Source organism: Neurospora tetrasperma, assembly GCF_000213175.1.
Source record: "Neurospora tetrasperma FGSC 2508 unplaced genomic scaffold NEUTE1scaffold_5, whole genome shotgun sequence".
Classification (NCBI taxonomy): Eukaryota; Fungi; Ascomycota; class Sordariomycetes; order Sordariales; family Sordariaceae; genus Neurospora; species Neurospora tetrasperma.
Genome location: NW_009799103.1, coordinates 2960024 through 2977108, shown reverse-complemented (window position 1 = coordinate 2977108; position 17085 = coordinate 2960024). Strand labels below are relative to the sequence as shown.

General features: G+C 52.8%; 7 protein-coding genes across 7 annotated transcripts; 2 read left to right on the top strand and 5 right to left on the bottom strand.

Annotated features, from left to right (window-relative positions):
• Positions 1–8: 8 nt before the first annotated feature.
• Positions 9–1794, bottom strand: NEUTE1DRAFT_148180 (uncharacterized protein; the record flags this gene model as incomplete). The annotated part of the gene is made up of 2 exons (XM_009855222.1): positions 9–801; positions 861–1794. Coding segments are annotated over 2 exons (1727 nt in total), but the record flags the coding sequence as incomplete, so codon positions are not given.
• A 1001-nt stretch (positions 1795–2795) lies between these two features.
• On the top strand, positions 2796–5213 carry NEUTE1DRAFT_148179 (uncharacterized protein; the record flags this gene model as incomplete). The annotated part of the gene is made up of 1 exon (XM_009855221.1): positions 2796–5213. One exon carries the CDS (start codon positions 2796–2798, stop codon positions 5211–5213), a length of 2418 nt encoding a protein of 805 aa, XP_009853523.1.
• A 334-nt stretch (positions 5214–5547) lies between these two features.
• Positions 5548–7309, bottom strand: NEUTE1DRAFT_124089 (uncharacterized protein; the record flags this gene model as incomplete). The annotated part of the gene is made up of 3 exons (XM_009855220.1): positions 5548–5627; positions 5720–6699; positions 6772–7309. The coding sequence occupies 3 exons, from the start codon at positions 7307–7309 to the stop codon at positions 5592–5594; spliced, it is 1554 nt and encodes a 517-aa protein (XP_009853522.1).
• Positions 7310–9149: 1840 nt separating this feature from the next.
• NEUTE1DRAFT_117884 (uncharacterized protein) lies at positions 9150–9383 on the bottom strand (the record flags this gene model as incomplete). Its single annotated transcript, XM_009855219.1, has 1 exon — positions 9150–9383. The coding sequence occupies one exon, from the start codon at positions 9368–9370 to the stop codon at positions 9176–9178; it is 195 nt and encodes a 64-aa protein (XP_009853521.1).
• Positions 9384–9857: 474 nt separating this feature from the next.
• NEUTE1DRAFT_131406 (uncharacterized protein) lies at positions 9858–11662 on the bottom strand (the record flags this gene model as incomplete). The annotated part of the gene is made up of 3 exons (XM_009855218.1): positions 9858–9916; positions 9992–10747; positions 10805–11662. 3 exons carry the CDS (start codon positions 11660–11662, stop codon positions 9866–9868), a joined length of 1665 nt encoding a protein of 554 aa, XP_009853520.1.
• Positions 11663–13328: 1666 nt separating this feature from the next.
• On the top strand, positions 13329–14176 carry NEUTE1DRAFT_16830 (uncharacterized protein; the record flags this gene model as incomplete). Its single annotated transcript, XM_009854400.1, has 3 exons — positions 13329–13687; positions 13759–13839; positions 13909–14176. Coding segments are annotated over 3 exons (708 nt in total), but the record flags the coding sequence as incomplete, so codon positions are not given.
• Positions 14177–14762: 586 nt separating this feature from the next.
• On the bottom strand, positions 14763–16783 carry NEUTE1DRAFT_148176 (uncharacterized protein; the record flags this gene model as incomplete). Its single annotated transcript, XM_009855217.1, has 2 exons — positions 14763–16587; positions 16642–16783. The coding sequence occupies 2 exons, from the start codon at positions 16781–16783 to the stop codon at positions 14900–14902; spliced, it is 1830 nt and encodes a 609-aa protein (XP_009853519.1).
• Positions 16784–17085: the final 302 nt, after the last annotated feature.

Below are 17085 nucleotides of genomic sequence, written 5' to 3'. Positions count from 1 at the left end.
GCTACTCTCTAAGAGCTCTTCGACTGGGGAATAGAAGGAGGCAGAATGGGCGTGATCTTCTTGGGAGTAACGGACGTCTTCTTGGCCGCAGCAGCAGCGGGAACAGCGGGGGGAGCAATAGGCGTCTCAGACTTGGCCTTCTTGGAGGAAGTCTTGGTCTCCTTGGGTTCCTTAGTCTTCTTTGTCTTCTTGGTGGGAGCGTCCTCGGAAACAGTCTCGTTCTTGCGCTTCTTGGACGATTTAGCAGGGGCAGCCTCAGCCATGTCGACGTCGGAATCAGCAGCTTCACCGACGGCATCAGCGCCGATCTTGCCCATGGGAACAGCCGCGGAGGCGCCAATGGGGTGGAATCGCGCCTTGAGACCCGCGGGCTGAGGGCGAGGGGCATTGCCAGTAGCGGGAGCGGAGACGGCAGCGGTGGCGGCGGCCGCGGGGTTGAGGCGGGTAACGCGCTTGATGTGCAGCGCCTGGGCGATGGGCTGCTTCATGAGCTCGTACTTGTCGCCGGACTCGGTGGGGAGGAGGACCTGGATGGAGTGGAGGGTGGTGCCCTCTTCCAGGGTGGCGTTATACTCGGCGCCGTTGTGGGTGATGATGGGCTCGCCGGACTGGATCTTGCTGAGAGGGAGCGCGTGCTCCTGGATCACTTCGATGGGGATCGAGGCCGGGGCGGTGAAGTACCAGATTTGCTTGCCCTCGCTTTGGGCCTTTTGAAATGTTCGTGCGACGTCCTTGGCGTCGGCGTTGGCATCGGCCTTGCGCATGTGGAAGTTTGGTGCGATCACCTGGGGCAGTTGAGGACTGTGATGTCTGTTAGTATTGTATACGTTGTTTGGTACAATTCGCGCGGGAACACATACCCCGAAGTCTTTTTAGGGGCCGCCTTGGGCTGGGGAGCATCGGCCATCTCCTCGTCGGAAGACGACTCTTCCTCGGAACCTGACTCCTCCTCCTCTTCCTCAGACGATGACTCGTCGTCGGACTTGCTCACGGTCTCGTTGGACTTTGAGGTACCATTGACCACTGGCTTGGCCTCGGGGGTCTTGCTGGCGGGCTTTGCAAGTTTGGCGCTAGTGTTGGCTTTTGGTGCCGGCTCCTCATCGCTCTCGCTCTCTGAGCTTGTTCCTTCCTCTGAATCCTCTGATGAGGAGGGTGTGGGTTGCTTGGCAGTCTGCTGCTTGGTCTTTGCGGGCGCAGTCTTTGGTGTAGCCTTGGGCGCAGGCTTGGTCTCTTCCTCCTCGTCGCTGCTGCTTTCGTCCGACCCACTTCCACTCTCTTCTTCGCTGCTAGACTCGCTGCTGCTCTCGTCCTTCTTGGCTGCCTTCTTCACCGCTGGCGCCGCTGGCTTCTTTTCTTCCGCCTTCTTGACAGGCTTCTTCTTGTCCTCGACCTCCGATTCAGACTCGGACTCGGACTCGGATTCGGACGAGGACTCGGACTCCTCCTTCTTGGTGGCTACTGGCTTGGCCTTGACGGGTTCTACCTTGGCCTTTTTAGGGGCAGGCGAGGCGGCGGCCTTGGTGGCTTTTGTTTGCGCCATGTTCGTCTTCTTCAGATTGCTGGCCCAGTCGGCGGTGGGTTCGGGCTTTGTTTCGGAATCGCTGTCGCTACCGCTGTCGTCACTGCTGGAGGAGCTGTCTGAATCGCTGTCGCTCTCTTCTTGCTTGCCCTTTTTGGACTTGAGTTGTGATTTTTGCTGGGAAAAGACGTTGGTGGAGGTGTTGCGGGCAAGGGCAGCGGCGTTGGCGGCGTGCTGGGAAAGGGTTCCGATGGGTGCGCGAGGACCAGCCATGGGGGGCGGCTTATCTGGACTGTAAAGAAAGGGAAAAGAATTAAGGTGGTGATGGAAGAAAAATTATGTGGAGTGAGTGTCCAAGACGGAAAGGCGCTGTCTCGAACAATTGAGTGCTACGATGTGCAGGGATGGATGGTGCAGTTTGGTGCAGTTGAAGAGTGCTAAAAAGTCTGGATGTGGGGTCGGGATTTACAGTGTGTTGAAGTGCTTTTTGAAGTGCTTTTTTGCTGCCGATGCAGAAACGATGCGCTGTTCCTCTTCTGCCCTCTGTCGTCTATTTGTTGATCCTCACGCAGAAGACAGAAACTGCGGGAGGCAGGCGGAATGATGCTCGTCGCGTACAAAACACGCTGGAATATCAGATGCGCGAGCGGGATTGGGAGTGGAGTGGAGAGCTGCGAACTGAAATCAAGGGTCGCTCGAGGTTGCCGACCAAAGCCAGAAAAAATTAGGAGATTGAGAAGCTTGATTGGTTGATTACTTGTATGGGAACGGAATGTGGGGCATCACAGCTTCGATAGGGTTGACTTTGATGGTGTCAGGGTAAGGGTTGCCTATGATGAGGATGGGAATTAGTGTACACCTAAATGATGCCTGTGTTCGCCTTTCTTCAGAACATCATCGCTCTGACTTCACCACCATCAGACAACCAAGTCGTGGAAATTTTACTTGAGGAATTCCAAGAATCTGTGATATGATTTTCCTGAAAACACGTTATTTGATGTTTTGGGGGTTTTTATTATCTGAATAGTCTGCATACATCCACACCTCAACCTTGTGCTGTAGTACGTCGCTCGCTGGAAAATCACCATCTTCCCCAACCTTTTTTCAATTCAACTGAAGAAATGACAACCAAAGACCACCACTACTGGGCAGTCACCGCGAGTCCAACAACCTGAACACTACCGGTGATTTTTGTGTAAGGTACCACTTCCAATGTCGAGGTCCATGTCTACTTTGCTAATGTCCAAAGCAGTCAACCAACAACACACACAAAAAAATGAGTGCATTTGCTGCTCGACAAAAGCTGTTAGCTGCCGCTGCCAGTGCTGCCGCCACTACTCCTAATGTTGACGACGACGACAACAACAACAACAACAATGGAGATATCATTGACCGCAACACATCCGCCAAGTCCTTCTTCACGAGGGATAATTTCAGAAAGGCACTACAGGCTCAGAAACAGGAGCCTTCCCATCATGTGGACGAAACACCAGCAGCGCGCCCCAGAAAGCGGAAGCAGGGTCCCAAGGACGAAGTACCAGCCGAAGGAAGAGATGAAGGCCGTCAGCTGAAATCCCAGTTCCCAAATCTCTCAGAACCAATCCCAACAGGTCGGAGGAGGGTCATATACTATTCATCTCAAAGGTTGAGCCAGACCAACATCCAATCAAAGGCCAATGGCCGTATGCTTCTCAAGCTCCTCGATGGAGAACGTTTGGTCATTCTTGGGAGCTATGGTATCAAGGTACGCGATGGCGAGCTTACCGTTGCTGGAGCCTTCTTGTCAGAATCGGACCTCGTCCACTGGGTTCATGCTCCCCAATGCCATGCTCTTCCCGTCATCCGCATTACGAGCGATGCCACAATCGAGTTGCATCCACACCCAGGAGCTCGGAGCTTGAGACAGCTCGCTAGCCTGAACCCGGCATTTGGGAAGCTATGGAATGAGTCGGATGATGTTGCGGCGGGTCAGGCCAAAAAGGTTGTCCCTACCTTCCAGATCATCTTCACCTCGGACGATGCCCCTAGGAGAGGCGGCGTTCAGGAATTGGTCTCCCCTGCTGAATGGAACAAGCAACTAGCGGACGTCCTAGACTCCAAGAGAAAGGCTACGCCTGTTGTCTTCCTAACCGGCCCCAAATCATCCGGAAAGTCCACGTTCGGGCGGCTAATGGCCAACCGTCTGATAACTGGCTCTGGACTCTCACGACAGCCCTGGGCTCCAGTAGTCGTCCTCGATCTCGACCCAGGTCAGCCCGAATTTGGACCTCCCTCCGTCATATCCCTCAACAAGCTATCAAGCCCAAACCTCTCTCCTCCCTTTGGCCATCCCGCTTTGGACCCAAGAACGGCTCAACTACGCGCCCACACTGTTGCCTCCGTCACGCCCAGCTTAGACCCAGACCACTTTGTTGCCTGTGCCCTCGATCTCTTCCACACTTACAAGACCAACCCCTCGCTGAACAAACTCCCACTCATCATCAACACCCCGGGCTGGATCCAAGGAACCGGGCTCGACATCCTATCTGAGCTAATCCGCCAGACAGTCCCAACAGAAGTGATCTACATGTCCCAAGACGGACCTGAGGAGACCGTTGACGGTCTCAAAGCCGCCTGTCAGGAAAAGAAAATCCCCTTCGTTGCTCTCCCCAGTCAACAGCCCCAAGGTCAGCCATCCTCGTCAGTCGATGCCACGACCCCATCAACTTCGGGGGGAGGAGGAAGCTCAAGAACAGCCCTTCATCTCCGTACAATGCAAACAATGTCCTACTTTCACCTGCTCTTCTCCTCCCTCACTGTTCCTGTCCCCCACGGCCAAAGCCAAAACCAAAGCCAACCCCATCCCGGCCCAACCTGGTCCGCCACACCTCTCACCCACCTTCCTCCCTGGCGTGTCCGCTATCGCGGCCCTCGCCCTGGTTTCCTGGGAATCCTCTGCTACGACCACCAGCCCGCGCCGGACTTGTTGGCCGAAGCCATCAACGGCATGATACTTGCCTTGGTGAAAATTGAAGACCGCGCTGGTGCTTTTAGGGACTTTCCCGACCTTCTCGTCGTGTCTTCCCCGCAGGAGCAGCAGCAACAACAGTCTGTACAGCAATTCAAGAAGCAGTCCTCGTCCCAAAAACAACAACAACCAGAGTTATTAATCTGCAAGACCCCCCGTGAATCCCTCCCCCACCTCCCCAACCCCCAAGGCAAAACGCTTTCCCCCGCCCACTCGCGCGTGCTGGGGTTGGTGCTGGTCAGAGGGATCGATGTCAAGAAGGGGGAGTTGCAGCTTTTGACGCCTTTGCCTGTGGAGATGATAGCAGGAAATGAGCAGGATCTGGTGCTGGTGGCGGGTAGGTTCGATACCCCTTCGTGGGCGTATGCGGAGGATTTGCACAGGAGGCAGTGGGAGAAGAACAATGCTGCTGCTGCTAGAAACAAACAGCAGGGTTTGGTGCTTGGTGGTGGTGCGAAGATGGAGATTGATGATGATGACGATGGTACTGGGGATGGGGACCAGAGTGACGAGACGGAATCAGTTGGAGCGGATGAGGTTGAGGAGAGGCCGGAGTGGGAAAGGGTTCAGGCGTTGCATGGTGGAACGTCGGAGGCGCAGCCGTGGGTCGAGATGTTGCATGGGAGTCAGGGACGGGCGGCGGGGAGTAAGGTGTGGAGGGTTAGGAGGGATTTGGGAAGACGGTAGATGTATCAGGACGTGATTAAGGAAGGATGTAGAAGAAAGTGAACGGGTATGAATTGTCTTGAAGGCATGTGACTTTTCATCTTCATAAATCCATTCGGACGAGTCACGGAGTAGTAGGTACACCCAAAAGTCTTGATGTTATGTACTAAACTTGTGTACAGGCCCCCCCTTGATAAAGGGGGAATAACCGCTTGGTAGCGTCGAGTGCATCGCTTTGGATTACAAACAAGATACCCTCACCCACGACTACCTCATTCCGATCATAAAACAACACCGCATTCCCCAAACTCCAAACCCATGATCATCTCTGAGCCAACCCAGCTGGTTTCATCAACCAAGTCATATCATTACTAACATTAAATATAGAAAACACAGAAGTTAATAGGTGTAGCGGAATCCAGGCTGGGCATCGTCCTGTAGAAAAAGAAAGAAAAAAAGTTAGTCGACAATTTCAACAACCGACAATAAGAGGAGGGTAAAGAACAGATAAGAAAAGAAACACTCACATCCTCAGCCTCCAATTCCTTCTCACCCCTCTCCGCCTTCTTATTCTCCCTCCAGAAAGAGACAGTCAAGCACGCGACAAGCACCAGAGTCAACAGACTGGTCGCAATGCACGCATACAAACCCGGCTTGTAGCCCGTGAGCTTATCCTGCTCCCGAAAGACCAAGCTACCAGCGATACCGCCGATGCCACCAAACGACACAAACGTGGCGCTGCAGAACGCCCTCTTCCACTGTCCGCGGATGTTGTTGGCCTGGTAGCTCATCGCCGCCGGCACGTTCGAGTTGGCGCCGGCAGTGACCAGGAACACACCGAAGTAGCGGACCTTGGCGCTGGCAGCGAAGCCCATTATAGGGACGCCGATGACGGCGATCAGCGCGTTGAAAGCCACAATGGGGCCGCGGATGCGGAAGCGATCGCCGACGTAGGCGCCAGCAAACATGATGAAGCCGGCGAAAGCATAAGGAGGAGCGACCAGACACTGCGACTGCGCAATGTTGAAGCCCATGCCCGTGTTGAGGATCATGGGCAGGAAGAAGGAGAGGGCGTAGCTGATGGTGGTGGTGTTGAAGAAGATCATGGCGTACGCCCACACCTTCCAGTCCCGACCGGACGACAGGTACTTGCTGATGAGGAACTTTTGGGGCACCACGTCGCCGCGGTCCGCCTGCACGCGCGCGCACACCCACTCGCGGTCCCGAGCCGAGAGGAAGGACCAGGTCTTGCGAGGGGAGTCGGGGAAGTCGACTAGTAGCCAGTAGCCGGCGATTCCCAACAGACAGGTCAGCACGCCCTCGATGATGAAGATCCAGCGCCAGCCGGTGAGGTTGGCGAGCCCGCCCATCTGCATCAGGCCGTAGGCGAGAATGCCGGCGAAGGCGGAGGCGACGCAGCCGGTTAGGTAGAAGACCGAGTTGCGCTTGCCGACTTCGTAGCGCGTGTACCAGGTGGAAAGGAGGTAGACGCAGGAGGGGAAGAAACCTGTTTTTCGAAGGTTTAGTAACTGAGCCTTCGATACCTCTGTCAAGCATATGAAAGAAAGGAGAAACTCACCAGCCTCCAAAACACCCAACACCACCCTCAAAGCCGCCAACTGCTCCCAACTCTTGACGAACCCCATCCCAATCATGACGCTCCCCCATAACAGCGTCAACACACTCATGTGAATCCTCGGCCCAATCTTGCGGCAAATCACCGTACTCGGCGGCTGAAACAGGACATACGTCACAAAGAACACCAGCGACACGATCGAGTACCGGTTATCAATCAGCTTCAGCTCCTTGCCCATGCCGGCAATGTTGGCCGCGCCCAGGTTGGTGCGGTCCATCAACGATACGCAGTACATGGCGCCGATGGTCATGACCAGCCGCCGGTCAATGTGTCGCTTGATGCGCTTCTCCTCGGCGGGCGACAGGTTAAAGTCCGTGCTGCTGGTGCCGCTGGTGATGACGGCGGCCGCCGCCACGTCCGGGTTGGGGGAGGAGGAGGTGGAGGCTGAGGGGGCCTTTTCGGAGTGGTAGGCCGAGGCTTTGGATTCGATGTCCAGACCCCCGGTGTCCATACTACCTGGCGGATAGGTGTTGGTGGCCATGTTGGTGGTGTGTGTAAGATCCTCGGTAGAAGTGGTAAGGTGATAGAGGAGGAAAGACACTCGAAAATCAAGGACCAAAGAGGAAGAGACCAGAGATGGGATAAAGCAGGTAGGTATAAAGGGAGGTATAAGATGGGACGGAGGGGACCCGATGATACAAGATGAGATAGATAAAGATCGAGTGAACCAGAGAGGGGAAATCAATGTCTGAGATAGCTATGTATGCAGAACCGATCTGATCCAAACTTGGAAGGAGTCAGCAGGTAGGTTGCAATGCGGGGAGAGCTGCCGGGAGATGTACCGAACCGTTAGGTTGGAGAAGGCAATCTGGTGGGTGGGTGGGGGGAGGTGAAAAGGAGGCGAGATAAAGACTTTGAAAACAATAGAAAAGCAGAGGTATTCGTCTGAGTACACAATGACGAGCTGGTAGGTCAAGTACAACTTGAGATTCCTTATCGTGTGTTTCCTCAAAAGCTCCCAAAAGGACCCCGATATCAACTTCGAAAAAATTCACCTTCAGAAAAGGCCCTCATCGTTCCTATTTATCATTTCTCCTCCTCCTTCACCACGACCTCCATCCCTTTCTTTCCCACTACACAACTCCCCTCTCAACAGACAAAAACAGACAAATCACCACACCACCACCATCATCGACTAGTGTACCCAGACCGAGGTTTCCCACTTGCCTTCCTTCAGCGCCATCTTTGCTTGGCTTATATTCCATGTCAATTCGCTAGGTATCTCCAATATGGCATTCTCCTAGGATTCCCCCCTCCTCACTCTTGTCTGCTTCCTTGTTCCTTGTTCCTTGTCTTCCTGCTTGCCCATCCAACAACTTACAAGCTCAGCTAGGTCTTCAGTAGTCACTCCTGCCTGGAAATCCAGACCCGTCCTCGAAGATCCCGCCCCTCTTTGTTGTGTTGGACGTCTGGAAGCCAAGACTTTCTTCCCCCGCACGCACGCAAAAGTGTCCAAGGAGGCGGGCGGATGGATACCTCCAGCCCACACGTCACAACCACACTGGCGGATTCGACCCGACCAGGTCGATTTCGAAAAAGGTTGCATCGGGGGGGCTTTGATCCCAGCGCTGGCTGGCTGCAATCTGGTACACTTTATAAAAGGAGCTTGAAGCTTTTCGTCAGTCGATTGTTTTTTCCTTCTCTTTGAGGGGTTGTTGTCCTATCTAGGTTTGCGGGAAGATGAATGAACAGCAGGGTGAAAACACGACTTTTGAAGCTTTGAGAGCTTACACATAGGTAGGTTACTAACAGTGACAGAGTAGACGTAGGACTGCAAAAGAGGGGCGGGGAGGTGACGGACGGTGTGAAGTGCCGAAGCTACCTACTTACCCCAGATTTTGCCCCCAGCAGGTTGGGGTAAAGCGAAGCTTAACTCGGTTAAGTTAGTTTGATCCGTGCCGCCGCGGAGGATGTGTGACAGCAGCTATGTACACTACCTACAATCGGGATGGATCTTGACCACCTCTAGTGTAAACCCACTTCCCCGGATTTTGATAGGCCCCGCCCAAGCAGTCTGACAAGGGACAGACGGACGGACAAGGGAGAGAGAGAGAGAGCACGTTGAAGCGGCAAATAGTGTAGGAATGCGGCTTGGTCTTGTGTGGCATCCTTTACCGTTTCTGTACAAATTCCCGAAGAATATGGGGTAATGAAGGCTTGGAAGTCTAGACTTGGCTTGCTCTCGTCCAGTTATACGAACCTTGGCACCCAAACAGCTCGAGCCATGTCGGATGACCCAACGGGCTGAGTGGCACACGATACCATAGAGCTTAAACCGTTTTCAAGGCAATGTCCGATTCGTCAATGGAATCCGGGGAAATGGTTTCACACAATTAGACTACGTACACTACAGAGTAAGCAGGTAGATTCCCCACGGCGAGAAAGACAGGGATGGATATCTGTGATCAGTCTTCTTTCCCGCTTCTTGTTGTTGTCTCATCTCATCTTCCTGCCGTCCGATATGAAAAGTGGCAGAAGATATACTCCCATGGTGACGCCGACATGTAAGGATAGTGTTGCTCGTCGCATCTTTCTGGCACATGGTCTTGAAATATCTTGAAATTGCGGTAGTGTCTGCGTAATGGTTTGCAGCAGAATGTTTTTAAGCGATCTTCCGTTCCTACTTCTTTATTTTTTTCTTTTTTTTTTCTATTTTTTTCTCGTTAGAGTTTCTCCTTTACCAGCCAAGATGTTCACGTTCCTTGATCTCTGAAATGATTGGCGTCTCTACACTTGACGATTCTACCAAGCACGTCAAATATCGGACGCAGATTGATAGACCTTGCGAAAGGGTCGCGCACGGTCATTGTGATGTGTTCAATCTTGGAAAAACACCCCAAAACGGGCTGAAGGCTTCGAACCGTGAAAGGATGGTTGGCATGTGCTAGCAATGTCGAGAATGAGTTTGGATAAGATGATCTTAACCTCGGTTGTTATGAATATCGAAGAAGCAACCACAGGAAGGAAACTTTTACTTGTACATTACTTGGTCAGTAATTGGAACAGAGTAACCCACTCAGAAGCGAGAAGCGATGTATTACTGCATCGGGCAGCCGCCGAGCAACATGGACGTGGAAGGATATTTTCTCTGTGTTGTTTTAGTTAGCTGAGAGTTAAAAGCAGACTATTGTCAGAAAATTTGGGAATAGACCCAAGTACTTACCCATAGCCAGAACGGACGTTTGCGCACCTCAGCTGATGGCTCGGAAGTCGTATCGTCTGCGGGTGAATCCTCTGCAACGTCAAATGGATCACCTTCCTCGCCCAAAGTTGCATCAGCAATCTCATCAGCCAGTGAGCGGCGGCGCCCCTGGATAGGAGCATCATCATCTTCAATATGAAAGTCGTTCTCGGAGAGTGTCTCAAGAGCAGTGATAAATGAGGCATCGTACTCAATGTCGGAAATGTCTTCACCCTCGCTAGCGATCGAGTCTAACATCTTCTTGGCTGGTGAGTTTAGGCACATTCGGGGGGCGGAGTCAACATCGTCGAGTCCTTGGCCAATATTGCGGGACATGGCGTCGGCAATCTGATCCTCTAGTGAGTGGAAGCGCAGGTGGAGATCTGCATCTGCTTCTTCAAATGGGTCGCCCTCTTCTTCAGTGGTTGCGTCAAAGAGTTCATCTGCGAGAGATCTTCCTCGAAGTTGGGAAACAAGGGCTTTGTGATTGCGTGACAAACTTTCTTCCTCAGTTGGTGCATTCTGGTGGTCTCCGACAGACCCTCCATCAAAAATGGAGTTACTGTCATCGTCATCAGTAAGCTCAGGAAGTCCGGACGACAGCTCGTCTAGGTCATCAAAGGGCTCGATGTCCTCGTTAGCAGTGATCTCGGTAAGATCTTCAGCAAGCGGTCGAAGGGGCCTGAAAGAAGTGGGGGTGCTATGGTCGAATGAAAGATGACCAAGATCAATGGTGGCCTACGGAATATCGTTAGTACAAACTATATGTCATGAGTTTTGCAAGCGACAACGTACCTTGACATATGAGAGCCCACCAGCCTTAGCAATGGTCATGCCTACGCGTTCCTCATCCTCAAAAGGGTTGCCGTCTTCATCGGCAGTAGCATCAGCGAGCTCATCAGCAAGTGAGCGGCGCTTGGGGGACTTTGTTTCTTCGTATTCGACAAATTCGTCACCACTCTCGCTAGCAAGTGCATCGGCAAGCTCTTCAGCGAGCGACTTGAAGCGAGGGGTAGAGGGAGCTTCATCAGCTTCATCATCGAAGGCTTCACCGTCTTCATGGGCGGTAGCATCGGCAAGCTCCTCAGCGAGTGATCTGTAGCGCTGGACATGGGAGGCTAATTCTTCATGGTCAAATGGATCCCTGTCTTCAAGCGCAGTGGCATCCGCAATTTCTTCTGCAAGTGCCCCTGATCTTGATTTCTTCTCCTTGAATGGATTGAACTCGCATTCGCCACTATCCTCGGTAGCTGGCCATCTGGGACGCTTTTGAGGGGGAGGAGCATCTGCATCAACAAAGCGATCACTGGATGCATCGGAGGAAGCCTCGTCAAACTTGTCACTTGAACGCTTTCGAGGACGAGAAGGACGGAATTCGTCGCGCCCTTCAACAACTGGCCATCTGGGGCGCTTTTGGGGAGGCGCCGCATCGGCATCGAGGAAGCGATCAACAGAGACATCGCGAGTGGCATCGGTGATTTCTTCACTGGAACGCTTTCGAGGATTGGGGTTGGTAGATGAAACCATCTGGTAGGCGGCGTCTTGGTGCTTCTTCTTAGACATCTTGCCACTTTTGCGGGACTGGCGTCTCTTAAGGTACTGGGCGATACGAGAAGGCAAGGCCATGGCCTCGCGGAAATGTAGGTGTGACATGATGATATTGTGCTGTCGTTCTGTTTCTATGAAGGATAATCTGTCAGTAAATGGGCAATGCTGAGAAGATGCCTTGATAAAGGATGAAGTGGTGACAAGTTTGACCTACCTGATGCAAAGTGGGTTGCTGTTTCTGCTAGTACAGTCTGCGCTTGTGTGATTATTGATGCAGGATGGTTAAAGTGTATGTCAGCGGATTGGGTTAGGTCCAGCTTTTGACTTGGGGAAGCAGAAGAAGAAAAGGTGAGAAGTCTGAGCCAACTTGAGCGGTCTTTTAGACCATCAAGCGACTTAGGAAGTCTACATGAGGTGACCATCGATTTGCGGTAGTGACGGTTGATATCACCATGACAACGATACAACAAACCACGGGGAGAACCTTGACCGTCAGCTAACACCAGCCTTGTTCAGCGAAGAGCCAAACTGATGGCCCCATCGGGGGCGTCTGTATCTGAGCATTGTAGAAGCTGTGTTTCCAACTGACATGAGCAGCTATACTGTTCAGTAAACATGAGTTGGGCCGCCCTTCTGCGCAAAGTGGTGATGTTTGGCGACGATGGCAACTTGGTGTTTTGGCAAGACAACTATAAACAGAGGACGTTGGACAGACCCTAACCCTCGCCTGCTCGGCCCATCTTCCCCCGCAAGCGCTACTGCACCCCGCATCGGGCAGCGGATCCAGTGGAATTCTGGAACTGCCAGGTAGGCCAGATGGAGCATGTCTGGCCGGCAGCTGGCGGATCCCCCTTTTATCCGTTCCTCTACGGTGGTGCAAATCAACAACAAAACAACATCGGATCATGATCCGGGAACCACGACGGTCCTTCGTGACCATTGCCGACACGCTTACTGTTTATTCTCACCGTCTTCAACTCCAAGAATATCATCCAAGACATTGACATGGACCCAAATAACCGACAATGACGGGACTACCATATTGCAACAACAAGTCCATCGATTAGAAGCGTCGTCAGTTCATGAACCATTCTATGGTCACCTACTCCCTTGTTGTCCAGGATACTGTATATGGAGTAACGAATCAATATTCAGTTCTTCTATCTCAGCCTTCTACGTAGATCAATAGTCATGTACACGATGCAGAGAAGCTTCGGCTCAAATGAACCGCAACTCCTGCGCTATCATGTCCTAGGATGCTGACGCAAACATGAGCCACCGGAGCGAGATGCCATGTAACCCGTCATGCCTTGAATATCCTGTATGGATGGACTTACGTCTCCATCCGTCGCGGCACCTTGACATCCGATATCGCGGCGAATCCAACGCTGAAACGTCGAGTGGCTGTCCCGATCCGGATGTGTTGCTACCCCGGACGGCCTTCTTCCGCCCTCGCTATGCGCCGCATGGCGGCCTTGCTTCCAGCGTCCCGGTTTTGGCTCTAGAAGAGACGACCCGAAAGGAGATAATGCGACCTAGACAGTGACATTGTGGCTTCTTATACGTCCCGAAACGATCAGGACCACCCTTTAATAAGCTTTCCACATGTTCAACCTCATGCTTTCTCAGCCTTGGTGAGAGTGGTGACCCGCCATGTAGTAGTACATATATGGACGACGCGCTTCCTACTCCTGGATATTGATATCTGCGAGTCTGTAGGTCCCTTCGAGTTTATTTACTCCAGTAGTTCGGTGTCATCCAGCCAGACAAGATGAAGGTCCTCTCCCTCCTCGTCGCCGCCTCCGCGGCCTCAGCCCACACCATCTTCGTCCAGCTCGAAGCCGGCGGCACCACCTACCCGGTCTCCTACGGAATCCGGACCCCGTCCTACGATGGTCCCATCACCGACGTGACCTCCAACGACCTTGCCTGCAACGGCGGCCCCAACCCCACCACTCCCTCTGACAAGATCATCACCGTCAACGCCGGCAGCACCGTCAAGGCTATCTGGAGACACACTCTCACTTCCGGCGCCGACGATGTCATGGACGCCAGCCACAAGGGTCCTACCCTTGCCTACCTCAAGAAGGTTGACGACGCCTTGACTGACACTGGTATCGGCGGTGGATGGTGAGTGGTCCCCCTACTCACTCAATACTTGGGTACTATTTCAACCAGATTCTGACACTCAAGAAAAACAGGTTCAAGATTCAAGAAGACGGCTACAACAACGGCCAATGGGGTACCAGCACCGTCATCACCAACGGTGGTTTCCAGTACATGTACGTTCTCCTTAGTCCTCCCTTTCACCACCCAAATCAAATCAAATAACTAACCCAGTTGCACACCAGCGACATCCCCGCCTGCATCCCCTCAGGCCAATACCTCCTCCGCGCCGAGATGATCGCCCTGCACGCCGCCTCCTCCACCGCCGGCGCCCAACTATACATGGAATGCGCCCAAATCAACATCGTCGGCGGCACCGGCACCGCTGCCCCCTCCACCACCTACTCGATCCCCGGCATCTACAAGGCGACTGACCCCGGTCTGTTGGTCAACATCTACTCTATGAGCCCGAGCAACACTTATACCATCCCTGGCCCGGCCAAGTTTACTTGTTCTGCAAACGGTGGTGGTGCTGGTGGTGGTGGTAGTGGTTCTACTACTACTGCTAAGCCAGCTAGCAGCACCACCACCACCAGCAAGGCGGTGATTACCAGCACGAGCACGACGTTGAAGACGAGCGTCGTTGCTCCTCAGCCTACTGGTGGTTGCACGGCTGCGCAGTGGGCGCAGTGCGGTGGGGTGGGATTCTCGGGGTGCACTACTTGTGCGAGCCCGTATACTTGCAAGAAGCAGAATGATTATTATTCGCAGTGCTCGTAAGGGGAAATCTTGGGCATGATGGTGAGTGAGGATGAGGTCGGTTGAGGTGAGAGGGGATGGATGGGAAGTGAGGGGTTGGTTGGTGGACTATTTCTGATGTACATGATTTTTTTGTTTTTGAGGATGTGACTGATCTGATCAAATTACGTATATGTACATAAGTATATATGAAGAAAAGTGTCTGCATATATTTACACATGTCCGTAGCTGATTGATGAGTGGGAGCTTACTATGGGACTGTATGCACCATGAAGGACAGGGAGCCTAAGTATGAACAACTGAGACCTCAGGGTATTCACGGCACGGAAATGGATGTTGAGGTTGTTATGTTCTACCATTAAGGATAGTCTAGTTCTATGCACTTCACGCTCAGTGACACCAAGAAGGTAGGACGCAGTATCATAGCTCATCTCTTCATCACCCTCTTTACCGTTCCATATGGGTAACATCCCTCTACTACCTCCTCCTCCTGAACCGGCTGTTATGAGCTGGCCCTCCCTTTGCCCCGTTATTCTTCAGCTTCAACCTCTTGAAGTTCGCATTTGCTGTAGCCTTGACCATGCGCGGCTTCTTAGCTGGTTCTTCATCACCACCTTCTTTCGTTCCCTTTTTCTTCTTGGTCTCCGTAGTCGCATCCTTCTTTGTCTTTTCCTTTGCCGGCGGCGCCTTTTTCTTTGCGGCAGCCTTTGCAGCCTTTGTAGTGCTCGCCCCCGCTTCTTCATCTTCGCCTTCTGACCCATCATCAAATTCCGATCCTGATCCGCCGGACGACAACGAATCCAGAGTGTGGTGATCATCGCCATCCAGGTTCTTGGTCGCGTCGAACTGAGTTTCCGGTATCACGTCGTTGTGTTCTTCCACACCGTCATCCTCTTCCTCGGCAATTGGTGCACTGGGTCGTTTTGTCCTTGTCGGTCGCATGTTGACCTTCCTGGTCGTCCTCTTTTGTCCCTTCTTCTTGAACACTCGTAGTGGCTGCCCATTGCGATCCAATCCCTCCTTGCTCAGGTCCTCCTCATCTTGACTGTCGTAGAAATTTTCATCATCGAAGCCGCTCAGTAGAACCGGTCGCCTCTCTTTCTTCCTCTTTGATGATCGTGATTCGAGGAAGCTCGCTTCAACTTCAATTAGAGCTGCCTCGTCCTCCTCGAAATTGTTCTCCTCTTCTGGTACAACCTCTGCCCCCGCAGGGTCTGTTACTTGCTTCTTCTTCTCCGTATCTTCACTTGTCGATGCAACCGTCTTCTTTGGTGGTGGAGGACCCATTCCGCCCTGTTCCATCGCCTCCATTTCCCTCAACATATCCAGCTCCTCATCCAGCTTTTCTTCCTCCATCTTCCGTAGGCTGGCCACCACGCTGCTAAGCCCTTTCCCTTTTGCTATGCTGAACGGTTTTCGTGGGAGCTTCAAGGGCTCAATGTCCAACCACTCGCCATTTTCGTCCACGGGTGGTAGCGGCGCAGATGTACGACGCAAGAAAGCGGGTGTGGCGAACTGCAGCTTGGACACCGACCGCTCGCCGGATGGTGTCTTGGTGAGGTTGTTTTTCGAGGGTGAGTTCCCAGTGTTCTTGTTTAGTGGTGTGGATGTCTTGGTAGCACGGACTCCGAGGAAGCTATCGAGGAGGTTTCGATTGCGCCCGGAGGATGGGGTTCTGTCGAGGTTACGATGTCGCGGGATGCTGGGGGTTATGAATTCCTTGCCGTCCTTCTCGTCATGATCATCATCATCCTTGTCGTTCTCGAGGTCGAGGGCATGGCGGCGTTTACTTGGCGTAGCTGTAAATCCGGATGCTCGTGGTTTGATTTCATCTGTCGATTTGGATGGGGTATGGGATATAAGATCGAAAAGACCGAGAACACGGCCATCTTTTTGGGGGGTAGGCCCAATCGAAGAGGGAACGGCGGGACTGAAGAGTTTCCTCGCTACATCTGGAGTGATCGCTTCATGTACGGCAGAATAGTGTTGTGACTTGGGGGTAGCGGCAGACCTGTTGCGTTTGGAGGGAGTCGAGGCGGATGGGAGGGATGTGTCTGGTTGCTTGCGCTTGCGTTGGCTTGGGTCTTGGTTGTCGCTCCTGGTGGGAGGAGGGATCTTTCCGGAGAGTATGTCGCGAAGTTTGTTGTACTGCTTGTATTTCTGGGCTGTAAGGGACCACATGTTAGAATCGTCAAAGAAGACCAGTCTGGATGGCATACCAATATCCGGATTCTGTTTGATGGCTTCACGGGACGGCTTCTTGCCGTCGTTCTTTTGGGCCCATTCTGCCTCGAATTGCTTCAGTTCTGCACGCAACTGGAGACTCTGGCTTTCATATTCGGCTTTTCGCTGTTCATCCATTATGGTTCTACTTTTGACTTGAAGAAAAAGAGCATTTCGAGGCGCTTGGTGGAAAGTCGAAAAGTCGAGAACAGCCAAAACCGGAAATCAATTAAAGATTCAGACAAGGCGCGTCCAGTAATAAATGGGAGGACGCGATGGTTCCCTTGGTTGCTGTTTCCGCCTTACGTTACCGTACGTTACACTCCACCCAAGCAGCACAAACAGTGGGGCATTTGTTCATCAGAACCCACTGGCGGCAGGGGCTCGCGTGCCTAAGATCCGCTAAAATGTCGAGCATGTGCAAGCAGCTGCACTGGGGC